Source organism: Anabrus simplex, chromosome 12 (genome assembly GCF_040414725.1).
Source record: "Anabrus simplex isolate iqAnaSimp1 chromosome 12, ASM4041472v1, whole genome shotgun sequence".
Lineage (NCBI taxonomy): Eukaryota > Metazoa > Arthropoda > Insecta > Orthoptera > Tettigoniidae > Anabrus > Anabrus simplex.
The window spans coordinates 8,344,256-8,357,875 of NC_090276.1; the positions used below are offsets into that span (position 1 = coordinate 8,344,256).

Below are 13,620 nucleotides of genomic sequence, written 5' to 3' on the forward strand. Positions count from 1 at the left end.
ATGTGTCTCAAAGGTGAGGCTTCTATCATGCAGTAGATACCTCTTTTTTTTCTTTTCTTTTTCCTTTTCTTTCAGAAAGCTAGCAAGAGCCATTTCTGTTCGTATACAGATCTGTAAATCCAGGTCCAAGTCCTCAGTAATCCATAGATACAGATGGTTCAACAACAAGCATTATTTTAAGAAGCTAAACTGACATACTGAAGAACAAATACAATGGATAAGCTCTGTAATACAACTTCTAGAATTTCAAACAGACAGATAATGAATTATATCAGTAAAAATCCGTTGCGAGAATTGAATCCTTTAATACTACAATGTTAATTTTAATTATTATAGCATTTACAAGTGTCACACAGTACTATACGAGTGGACTTTTTGGTAAATTTAAGAACTTTGACCGGGCGAGTTGGCCGTACGGTCAGGGGCACGCAGCTGTGAGCTTGCATCCGGGAGATAGTGGGTTCGAATCCCACTGTCGGCAGCCCTGAAGACGGTTTTCCGTGGTTTCCCATTTTCACACTAGGCAAATGCTGGGGTTGTAACTTTTATAAGGCCACGGTCGCTTCCTTCCAACTCCTAGGCCTTTACTATCCCGTCGTCGCCATAAGACCTATCCGTGTCGGTGCAATGTATAGCAACTAGCATAAAAAAATCTTTGAGGTTAAAAAAAATAGACATTACATACGAGGGCTGTAAATGGCAACGTACTAGAGACACTCGCAGGAGATCGGGCATGTGCATGAAGTCTTCCACACTCTCATCGTGTTCAAATCGTTGCCCACCTAGAGCTTCTTTTAAGTGGTCCAAACAAACAGAAATCGCAGGGCGATAAGTCTGGACTGTAACGATGATGACCAAGTGTAGTCCAGTGCATTTCCTATAGCTTGGAGACAGAGCTGCAGTATGAGGCCGCGCATTGTCGAATCGGCTTGTCTCGTCTTTTGCGGCGATATGCAACCCTCACCTTGTTCAACAGTTCGCAGCAGTAAGTAGCATTGATTGTGCGTCACTCATGCAAAAAATCAATCAGCAAAATGCCTCGCAGATCAAAGAAAACCTTGCCAGCTGACAGTCGAGTCTTGGCTTTCATAGGTGGTGCCTCCCTCTCCTCCGCCACTCCTTACATATACGCGTTTTTGACAATGTTTGATCACCAAACTGTGCAGTCAATCTCTGGCAAATTTCCGCCACTGTAACTCCTTCACGAGCAAGGAATTTTATAATTATGCCTTGCGCAGTGGAGGGGTGCACCTGTTGCCCCGACACTGTAAGCGTTACTGACGAAACGGCATGAAATGCCTAAGCATAGCAGAAGCGCGGCGCCATTCCTACCAACTGTTGATATTCAGGAACAAAATCCTGTTTATATTTGATCGACCTTCGTATATTCTATCAATATTGCCAATACTTTATTTACAGGCGTCGTATAATAGCTATGTTTGTTTTTATGTAATGTTTTGACAATAGTTGAACATCTTACTCAATCCTTTGATTTTCTTGAAGAAGATAATGACTGATTCTCAAAACATGTAGGAAATGAAAGAGGAATTTGGAAAGGGAATCACGATCCAAGAATAATAAATTAAAACTCTGAGATTTGCCAATGATATTGTCATTTTATCGGAGTCTGCAACAGATCTGGAGAACACTGTCTTGGAGGAGAACAAGATGAAAATAAATAAATCTACTTTAAAACAAAAGTAATGGAGTGCAGTCAACCAAAGTCAGGTGACGCAGAAAATAATAGGTTAGGAATTGAAGTCTTAAAGTAGATGAATATTGTGATTTGGGTAGCAGAACAACTAATGACGACAGAAGGACGGAGGATATAAAATGCAGACCAGCACAAGCAAGGAAATTTCCTCACTTCGAATATTGATATAGGAATTAGAAAATTGTTTTTGAAGACTTTCTTCTGGAGCATGGTATTGTGTGGAAGTCAAACATGGATACATCAAATCACGAATGATGAGATAATGATTCAATGAGTTTGCGACATTTGACCAGAAGAAGTGATAGATTGATAGGATATATGTTAAGACACCGAGGACTTGTTCAGTTAGTTTGTGAGGGAAATGTAGGACATGCTAAATTGTGCTTGCTGTTTCAAAGAGCACGTCCTGAGCCTGAAGTACCGGGGTTACACCTTCCCCAGCTATTTAAACTGTGCGCCTTCTCTAAGGCCATCTTGGTTTTTACCGTTAGATGTCTCTACCATTGATTTAGTCGCTTCCTCTTCTGGACTGAAGATTAGCTACTGGATAGAGTAATATTTATCTTTGCAGTTGGCAAACCTTTGTTTCTGAGGACTGTTTTGTTTATGCACTGAACTTGTCAACACTTCAACTGGTTCCCCCTCGATTGTAATGAATCTATCAATCTATCTCTAGCAAATTAAAATCTGGGGTGTGTATACGAATCCAGCCTATCAGTAAAAAGTTCCCGAATCTTCCCCTAGTGGTACTATGAAAGGAGGGCACTTTAGGGCCGTCTTATCTGAATTGCTCCATTGTTTGGGGAGTGCGACGTGATCTGGGGAGGCAGCAGCTCAAGGTATTGACAGATTTTACCTAGACTACTCCTGCGAGTAGTTTGAAGGGAATGTTTCAACCTCTTTTCTTGTAATGTATTTTTGTAAAACTGCTGGTTTCAATGTAGAATTTTTGGCAAGTTTGAGGACACTCGTTCTATTCCCTGCTGGGAGATAAGTCACGTAAAGGAAAAAAAACAGTGATGACCCTCTGCCGTTTCCTATTCAACCTTGCAGGGGGTGACTTAAGTTTTCAAAAGCTCTGAATTTTGTAAATCTAGTTTTTCATTAGTGTTTCTCATTTAGTCACCCCCAGGGCCACAAGCTCGCTTAGGGTTTTAACAATTTCTAGAAGGAGTCCAAGTGTTTCACATCCTTGCATTTTGCCGGTTATGTGCAACCATTTTCTTTTTTCATAAGGCCATGTAGTACGGGCACTTACGCCCGTTTATTCGGTAACTGTTTCTGCGTCTTGGTTCCAGTTAGGAACAGTGCACGTGTCATTGTAATTGCTTAACACTCTGAAGTGAGGTCACCCGATGGGTTTCTTGTGTATAGCAAAAGAAAATGATTGCCTCTGGGAGACTAGACTATGATATAGTTGGAGCGCAGACTCCTATGAAGTGTACCTTCCTGGAGCATTTCTTTCTCTTATAAACTATTGTACCTGGCAAGAGCTAATTTAGCTCTTTTCTATGTACATTAACAATCTGTAATTCTCTCAAGTTTTTGTACCTGATGTTTGGACTTCTAAGTCCCCTACATTGTTGGAGCTGACGAGTTCATTAATATAGTTGTTATTCATTCAGATTTTCTATTTCTCAAATTTTAACTAGAAAAAAGAAAAGGAAAGTTCCAGCCATTCAACCCACATGCTTCTTATCCCTGTGCGAGTCACGGAAACCCCGGAACATAAATAATAATGTTATTGATTGAAATTCCCACTAAATACTATTATGGTTTTATAAGACACTTAAGTACTGGAAATTTGACCCACAGGAGTTCTTATACATGCCGGTAAAGCTACCAACATGAGGCTGGCATACGAGGAAAGTCTTAGCGGTTTCCAGTAAGTGGCGGTGCATAGTGGAATCCTTCCTAAGTAACCAATCATTAGCCATGCATTCCTGAAAAGAACTGATCATCGCTCAGTTTGTGAGTATCTGTTGCAACAGTCAAAATCTCTGAATAATACGAGCAGCGAATCAACATTTGCTTCTGCTTCAAACTGGGGAAAAAAGTTTTACAGGCACAATGGTGGGGAATTAAAATGGCCCAGTTCAAAGAAAGCTCAGCAGGTCAGAGCGAATGTCAAGGTGATGTTGATGGTCTTCTTTGTTCTGTTTTTGACATTAAGAGTTGTGTCACCATGAATTCCTACCTGAGAGTCAAACCATGAACCACTGGTTTTATTTTGAAGTCTTGAGACATTTGATAGAAAATATCAGGAAGAAAGGACCAGATTCAAGGAGAAATGACTTCTGGAATCTCCGGCGTGACAACATGCCAGATCACACATCGCTGTTGATTCGTCAACTTTTATGATCACGAAAACAACCGACCTCAATCGTCCCCCTACTCACCTGACCTCGCCCCAGCAGACTATTTCCTATGCCTCAAACTAAAATGCACCCTGAAAGGATGACGATTTCAGTCAACTGAAGAGATCAAACTGAAACTGCAGATGAACTGAGCACAATCTCTGAAACTGCCTAACACAACTGCTTCTGTAAGTGGAAACAGCGTTGGGAGCAATGTATTAACAGAGGAGAGGAGTACCTCACAAACAGAACTCCAGATAAAGGGAAATTTTCAAGGCTCTTTTTCCTTTATTAGAACTTGTATTTGAGCACCTTCAAATATCGCCAGACTGAGTAGGGATTGAATAATTTATTTTGAACAACCTGAACTCAAGAAAGCTAGTGCTCTATTGTCTAAGCTACTCAGTCTAGAAGAAGAAGAAGTACACAGGTCTGGTGACCATGACGTCACAAACAGAAGCATTGACAGGGGCCTCGACACATATGTTCAGCTCTGTAAACTGCTACCTACAATCCCCCTGATAACCTCCATATTGCACAAGTGGTTGTTATTCATCTCCACACCTTGACAACTTCCCCAGGAAATATTTGGTTTCAAAATGAAATGCATGCTAACAAAACAAAAGAAAAAAATAAAGGGACAAAGCAATGCCAGGCAGTAGTGCTATCCGATCCAAGGCTGAAGAGCGGAGTGGATGCCGTCCTTGAAGGGAGTGTGCGCCACGACGCCCAGCTTCTGCAGTCGCGATGTATCCAGCCGCGTGTCATAAGGTCTCGGCGTGCCTCCTTTGGCCGGAGGCTCTGGGTCCGCAGTGATGTGCTTGTGGGGCAGGTTGAACACGTCTGCCATGTACAGGATCATTGTGTACTTGGTGAACATCTCCTTGCCGCACCAATGGTACACGCCTTCAACGTTCTCACCCTGCAACATAAGAACATAACATTAATACACACTTACTGTACAGGTATGCATGCACTCATCATCTTCTGTACAGCCCACCAGCAGTAAGACAATGTCTTCAGATCACAGAACAGTTTAGTCAACAGCATCAAGCCTGTAACAGGTCAATCAATCAACCAATTGATCAATCACCACTGATCTGCATTTAGGGCCCATGCAGAAGATTATTTTAGCTCTTACAGTGCCAGGCGGCCGATTTACCAGCCATGCGAGCTGCTGCTAAAAATTCCATGGGCTGTTCTGTCGGCTACGTTTTTCTTTCACCTGTATCCTCAATTTCTGCTTCACTATGGTAGCACAAGTAATACCGCCGGAAAAACCAAAGTTTATACTCTCGGATAATACTGATAATATATTATATCACCATCAGTGAAGTTCTATAAAAGCTTTCTTTCAACGCACTGTAAGTTTTGTGCGTGGTAGCCTACACTCTGCCGCTTCGTGTCGCTTGTTATCTCGCTTGTTTATACGTTTGTTTATTTAGCCCCAATATTGTAAATATTGGGAGCCTCCATTGCTCAGATGGCAGCTCATCAGCCTCTCACCGGCAGCTCATCGGCCTCTCACCGCTGGATACCGTGGTTCAAATCCCGGTCTCTCCATGTGAGATTTGTGCTGGACAAAGCGGAGGAGGGGCAGGTTTTTCTCCAGGTACTCCGGTTTTCCCTGTCATCTTTCATTCCAGCAACACTCTCCATTCTCATTTCATAGCATCTGTCAGTCATTGACTAAATCACTTTGGGAGTGGCGACCCCATCGTACTAATAGCCTAATAAGATAGAGTTTGAGGGATGTTCCACCATTCAACACATTGTAAAAATACATTAAATTATAAGAAGACCGGTTTCGACACCTTTGGAGTCATCATCAGTTCCTGTTAAAAATTCATTCAAGGGGAATCCCATAATAATCATCATAATAAGAAATTTAAAGGTGATAGCCTGGAAAAACATCAATGGGTTGCAAGACATTACTTTGAAATGCAACATATACATGGTAAGCAGCACTTGAAACTTGGAACTTGCTGTTGCAGTTGTAACCGTCGTCGACTATTGTTGATGTAGAATGGTGATGGTATGGCCTTGGCTTATGAAAACGTGCATTGAAGGTGTTTGCTCTGTACCCGCTCGCGCTGACCCGCTGTCAGGAGCGTGGGTTGTGATCTGTTCGACTGTGCTTGTGTGACAATTAAATTGAAAAAATAAATAAAGTAGTTCAACCTATTCAATGCAAATAAATACGAAATGCAGAGTTACATTCCTATTTAATTATAAGCGGAAGCGGTACCAGTTTCGACCCCAATCCAGGTCATCAGCCAAATAAAACGCAAAAACAATGCATGGGTAAGAAAGAAATTAAAGATCAAGTCCGCATAAAAAACAGTTGAATAGGCAATATAAAACAACGGGGATAGGCACTGTAAAATTCAGAAGAAGTTGAAGTTTAGACATTCTAACTTAAAAGACTTCAACAGTTTGATATATTTTACTTTACACCATATTCATTCAATGTGTTTAGGTCTAGTCAATCTATAATTCCAACTGGTCTCCGCTCCCGTACGATATGCAGCAGCAAGGTCCACAAAATTTCTAGAGATATCTATTTTTAAAAAGAATGTTTGAAGCTTGGATTAATTCCAAAGTTTTTAAGACGCTTACAAAACATTCCTTCCCATAATTTACAAAACACCCAGAAAAGAGTTAATGACATTTGGTTGAGAAATGAGGTCAAATTACATTACAAAAAGAAATCACTTCTGAATCTACAACTTTACAGAACACATTTGGAACTTCTTTGAGTAAGCCCCCCTTAGAATGGGACTCTTTTTCCAAATTTGTTAATGATAAAGTATCAGTTATAATAAATAAAAAACAAGAAACCCTGGCTGAGAAATTGGAACTTCTAAAGGACACAAAATTGGCTAACTCCTCTAAAACAACCAAGTCATATTCGCCTCATTTAAACGACATTCCCATGACAGTTAATTTATCCAATACTAGTTTTTCGGACAGTGAAATAGCTCTCCTAAATAAAGGGTTGAAATTCAATTGGCCTAATCCTAATAATACGGACGATTTAATCACCACAATTGCCGAAATTGAGTCCAATTTTTCAAAACTTCCCGTTCACAAACAAAATTATGTCAAATACGAAATTAAAAAGAAACTCCCTTCTTTAGCAAATGAACTAAGATCCAAGTCCGATCCGATTTTTGAGAAACAGATACACGAGATAAAGAGTAAAATTAAGAATAATAATATAACAGTTACGAAAGCAGATAAAGGTTCCACAACCGTGTTGCTTAATAAAGATGACTACATAAGAAAACTGAAGACTTTTTTTCTGCTAATACATATACCATAATAAATAAAGACCCAATCCCGAAAATCCAACGAGGTTTAAAGAATTTATTGAAAAATTCGTCCTTTCTTTTACAAGAACACGAATGCCACAAGCTTATTTTAATGAATCCAAAGCTACCAACGGCCAAAGCCTTACCAAAAATTCATAAAAACAAAGTACCCATACGTCCTATCATAAATTGCAGACCTACAATGTCTCAAAAATTTTACACAGTTTCTTGAGTAAACACTTTAAATTTAATAACCTTGCCTATGTCAAAAATTCCATTGATTTTTGCGAAAAACTCTCTAAATTTAATTTACAACACAATCATATAATGGTCTCATATGACATTGTCAATATGTATTCGAATATACCTATAAACGAAACTATCAATATCATTAAAACTAATCTTTCAAAACAGAATAAGTTAAGTAAATTCGAAATAGAAGAATTCATCAATTTACTGAAATTTGTTCTAAACAATAACTCTTTCCCTTTTAACGACAAAATCTGCTATCAAAAGGGCCTCGCAATGGGCGACCCAATTTCGGGTATTCTTGCCAATATTTTCATGGACAACCTAGAAACGAATAAGATAATTAACAGAATCAATGGTCTTCAGTTGTGGCTGAGATTTGTAGACGATACATTCGTTATCATCGACAAACATCAAAATAACAGTGACAATATATTAAAGTACCTTAACGACTTTGACAATAATATCAAATTCACTCAAGAAGACGAATCCAATAATTCTTTGAATTTCCTGGATTTAAATTTAACAAGGGCTAAGGATAAATTTATATTCCAAATTTATAGGAAACCTTCGTCCGCTCCGTTGACCATAAACAATGATTCTTTGCATCCACATTCTCATAAGCAGGCGACTTTTTACAGTTTAATTCACAGGGCTCTAAAAATCCCACTTTCTAATACTAATAGAAAGAAAGAATTTAGTTATATTAAAGATTTAGTTGAACTCAACGGCTACAAGCCAGATATGGTCAATAAAATTATAGGTAAAATCAAACTAAGAACCGCTTCAAAATTAACCCCCCAAAAAACCGAAAAAACAAGGTTTGCTGCCTTTACCTTTACTAACCCGGCTATATATCGTATAACCAATCCGCTAAAGAAATATGACGTCAAAATCGCGTATAAAACTCGAAACACGAATCGTAATATATATTTTAAACTCCAATACCGTAAATTCAATACACAATAAATTTTCGAATTCCGGAATTTATAGACTCAAATGCGCCCAATGTAATTTTACGTACATAGGACAGACCGGACGCAGTTTCAAAACTAGATATTTGGAACATTACAATGCTTCAAAACATAGAAAATGTTCCGCTATGAGCAATCATATGAAGGATACCAGCCATAACTTCACCACAATTGAACAAAACCTTCATATCATAAAATGCATCAACAAGAGTAAATTGATGACCGAGTTCGAAAATGCTTACATTTTTCTAGATCAGCATTATAACATTAGTAGTAATGTAAATGACGTTCTCGACACAAATAGCCCATTCATTGAACAAATCCCTAAATTACTCACAGCCTTTAACATAAATACAAATAATGTCATGAAAATATTTAATTATAAACACGTCAGCAATTTCCCTAGCGCAATAGTAGCCACGCCACACCCCCTCCGCCTACTCCTAATGTTCTCAATGCTCCGCCTACCTCCCCTCTCCTGACTCATTCTCCGCCTTCACAGACACACCCCTACAATACACGTAGCAGCAGAATAACAACTGTCAGATCGTCTCAAGCTACCAGACAAGGACGAGCTGACTGTCGTAGCGGAAGGACGTACGTGCTTCTCGTTTCGCTCTCTCTCTCCTTTCACCGAGACCTTCAGAGAACTTCGAGTGGATACACTACCTGCCCCAACCGGTTACCGCTTCTCGGTACCTAGGGTTAGATAGGGAATCTGTGGCCCAGGGACCCGCTTAACAACGGGCCATCCCGCGTCCACTAGTTCGTTTTAGAATGTCCCCACATCAAAACACACGGAACCAGACTCGTAATCTCCAAAAGAGCGATAATAATGCGCTTAGGAAAGAGCAAAATGTCAGCGAGTCTGGGACCATTGCAGACAAAGGCGACGAACTTCAAGAGCTGACGGAGAGTGAGGAGCAGCCGTTCTCACGGCACTCTACCCACTCTACGGCCATCAACCCATCAGCGGAGGGTACAGCCCCCCCCCCCCCTCCCCGGCAACCACTCCCAGTAGGGTGGGGCTGACCAGCCCCATATCACCAGTCAAGGACATCTTTAAGGGCTTAGTCCTTAACATGTCTCCAAGGAGCGCTACACAAGCTACCAACGGCCATGAGTTGAGCTCGGCGGTGCTAGTCCTATCACCGCAGTTAAGCAACATAGGCCTTGGTCAGTGCGTGGCTGGGTGTCCACAAGCGCGTAGCCCATTGCTAACGGCCCCCGCTACGGCCAATGACCCGGCCGAGCGGGGACCGGTGGCGACTCACCACAGTGTGCCCCCAGTGAGCAGTGATCGAAATGCGTCAGAGGAGCACAGAACAGACTGCACCCCTGATTCTGTGCAAGTAAACCAGACGCAGGTTGCTGGCGCAACGGGGTACGGCACACCGCACTTTGCGCTCACCACCACCACCACCACCACCACCACTAGGACAACTCCCATAACCACCCCGTCAGTAGCCGCTGGTAAGCATATACCGGTGCAGCCGCTACCCACTTGGCAAGCCGGCCATCGAGCCGAGCACCAAGGCAGGAGCGCGCAGCGCTGGGAAAGCGAAACAGAGAGCATGACGTTATGTGCGAGTGAACGGGAACCGGGGCTAGCCCCCGAAGTGCCGGAACTCGTACCAGGGAAGGAGCAGCCACATGACTCCACTGAGCCAGTGACTGGGGAGACACAAGAACACAAACAGGAGACTACCTCTCCCCCCAACACAAACCTTGCCCCCAAACCCAACCTAGTGGCAAGCCAGCCGGACGCCGGGAAAGCGGGACCCAGTTCCGCCAACCCGAGTAATGAGGCGGCGCCCAAGGGAAGGAAAGAGGGCAAGAAAAGACGGACTCGGCGGAAGGCGCCAAGTAAAGTCCTACCCCTCCCCAAAGCAAGCCGGCAAATCGGACTCTGACTCGGATGAGGCAAAACTGGTGATTGATGTATCAAGTACATCCCGGGATGCTGACTCTGAAGGTACAGAGGGAGAGGAGCTGTGCGAGCACGGGATGACCGAAACCTTGGACCCAGCCACCCAGCCGGGAAACCAGGAAGACGGTTTCAGGGAGGCCAAGATGGGGAGAAGGAGAAAAGGGGAGGGGAAAGGGAAACACCCCAAGCCTCTGGACCGCAAGGCCCAGCAAGGCGGGGGCTGAAAACAGAGTACCCGAGCCGAAAGCTCCAAGGATACTACATATGACACGATCATGCCACCACCAGACACAAACACGAGGCAGACACACCAGAAACGACCTCAACAAACGCAATCAACTAAACCAGCCACCCGTAAGGGGTCGACCCCCCACCCCTTACGGTTTACAGTAACAGCATCAAACTGATCGAATTGGAGCTTCTCAAAAAACTGACACATGAGCAAAGAAATTATTATTTCTCCAAGCCGAGAATAAACGCGCATGAAGCGGTCCGGCTACATATGTCCAGCATTGAAAGCTACGAAATCGCCATACAAGTGCTGAAAGGGCTTAATATCAAGTTTGTACAGATATTGCCCAATACCACAGTAAGGCGATTCGTAGTGAGAACGCCCAACAACACGTATGAGCCAGGTGATATCGGGCTAGCCACGCAAGCCCAGGGTATCAACGCTCTTACAGTACACAGGATGCGAACAGGAAACAGGACAGCCAAAGGCTGTGTCTTCCTAGTTGCCGTGGCAGATACCCCAGGAGCGGACAACCTGCGGAGAATGCGGATGCTAGCGAATATGCTGGTGACAGTCGAGGCGTACCGCCCCCCAGCCACTGGCCCCCAATGCGGACTGTGCCAAAGGCATGGGTACCCAGGAGCGACCTGCCGGCTGGATCCCAGATGCCGCAAATGCGCCGCCTCCCATTTGCCTCGCGACTGCCCCCACGGCAGCGACCCCGCGCACTCAAAGTGCGCTAACTGCGGGGGGAAACACACGGCTAATTTTAGAGAATGTTCCAGCCGCAAGGACTACGAAGCCGCCTATCAAGGCAAAGGGACGAAGGGTAACAAGCGTGGTGACCCTAAAGCTCAAGCAGGCCAATCAAGCACAGGGAAAAAGGACCCTTCAAGACCTACAGGCCCGTCAGGCACAAAGGGCCGAAAACAAGGCCAGTCAGGCAAACCAGACCCATCAGGTGGAGGCAAAGTAAACTTGCAACCCCCAAGGACGGAGGGTACACACAACCCCGAGCCCTCAGCCCAAGCACCCCCAACCACCGTCCAAGGTAAGACCTCCGTAAACAGCAGAAGGAAGAAGGCCCTAACCGCAAAACCTAACTCAAGGCAAGTTAAGCCCACGCACGCTGCCCCCGAGCTGCCCCAGGCCAGCTCCACCCCCGCAAGGAACCTGCCGTTAACAAACCAGCATCCGAAGCACCCCACCCCCACAACCCCCGCCCCCAGCACAACAATCACACCCATCTCACCACCTACACCTGAAACACTAACACAGGTGCAACAGCCAAAGGGAAACATGGCAGGAAGGGTGTTCAAGGAAAAGATAGACGAAATTCTGAAAAACGTCTTTCCGAACTTGAACTTAACCGCGATCATAACCACTGGAGTTATGATAGCCAAAATGCTGGTCGCGACCCTATCACTCCCATGGCTAGGGGAATTAGTGAACGCGATCTCCGAACTCCTAGCCCTGGATGGTTGAACAACCCAACAAAGATAATAATAATAATAACACCAACAACACACAAGGGCTTCGAGTTCTAATATGGAACTGCCAGGGCGTCAGGTCAAGAAAATATGAACTCGAAGCCTTCCTAACAGCGAACACCATACATTTAGCACTCCTAACAGAAACGTTCCTCCCACCGGGGAAGAAGTTCACCAAACGAGGCTACAAATAAACAGAAGTGATAAGGCTAACGGAGTTGGAAGAGTGGCAGTCCTGGTAAGGAAGGACATCAAGCACATGGAGGTAGACATGCCAGAGCTGGTCAAGCTGGAGGCGTGCGGAATAGCCCTACCAGTGCAAGGAACACTTATAAATGTCATAGCGGCACACTCCAGACCGACAAGCCTAAACACTCAGGACATAGAAGCAGTACTAAGGCTAAATCGAAACACAATGCTAGGAGGAGATTTAAACTCGAAACACGCCAGCTGGGGATGCCTGAAACCAAACCCAGCAGGCATAAGGCTGTATAACCACATGCTATCCCAGGACTATGTGGTAACAGCCCCCAGCGAGCCCACGTTCCGAGCACCGAACGATCACGTATCCGACATACTAGACATAACCCTATTGCGACATATTCCTCAAGGGCTTAGCATAGCGGCAGTGAACGACCTGGGGTTGAGGCACCAACCAGTGATATTTACACTAGATGCGAACCCAGAGGAATATGAGAAAAACCCCAAACGCCGGCTCAACTATAAAGCAGCCAACTGGGACAAATTCGAACACAAGCTAGACACACTCCTACAGGGAAGCGAAGGCATGCTATTAGACAGCACAGCCCAGATTGACGAAACAGTTAAAACCCTAGTAGAAGCAATTCAAACAGCCACAACTGCGAGCATACCGCTAAGCAAACACAAATAATCCCATCTTTTCAAGATTCCAGCTCACATAAAAGAGTTAATACGCAGGCGCAACAGCCACAGACGTAACTGGGCTCAACATCACAGAGACGAAGATCGCGAGATGAAAAACGAACTAAACACGGAAATACAAACTCAATTACTAGAATGCAGGTCGGAAAAGTGGAACAACCACCTCAGACTTTTCGACACAAACACCAGGCCAGTGTGGAACCTAGCGAGACATTTCACGCGAGAAACACACAGCATCCCTACCATTAAGGGACCTAACGGCCCGGTATACGAGAACCGTGATAAAGCGGAAATCATAGCGGACTCGATAGAGGCTGCTTTCACTCCGAACGAAATACCATCTGACCGCGCCTCCATCAGGCAAACTGAGGCAAAGGTAGCAGAATTCCTTGAAAACGCACCTAAGCCGGAGGTTAAGAGGACAAATATACACGAAATCAAGTGGATTATAGGTCTT

At 43.9% G+C, this 13,620-nt stretch overlaps 1 protein-coding gene across 1 annotated transcript in view; it reads right to left on the minus strand.

Moving 5' to 3' along the window:
* Positions 1-3,084: 3,084 nt before the first annotated feature.
* Positions 3,085-13,620, minus strand: part of LOC136884250 (methionine adenosyltransferase 2 subunit beta) — an 80,771-nt gene continuing 70,235 nt past the window's right edge. Inside the window, exon 5 of the mRNA XM_067156313.2 lies at positions 3,085-4,993. Coding sequence (XP_067012414.2) covers positions 4,736-4,993 — 258 coding nt within the window. The 3' untranslated portion in view covers positions 3,085-4,735. The remainder of the gene's footprint in view (positions 4,994-13,620) is intronic.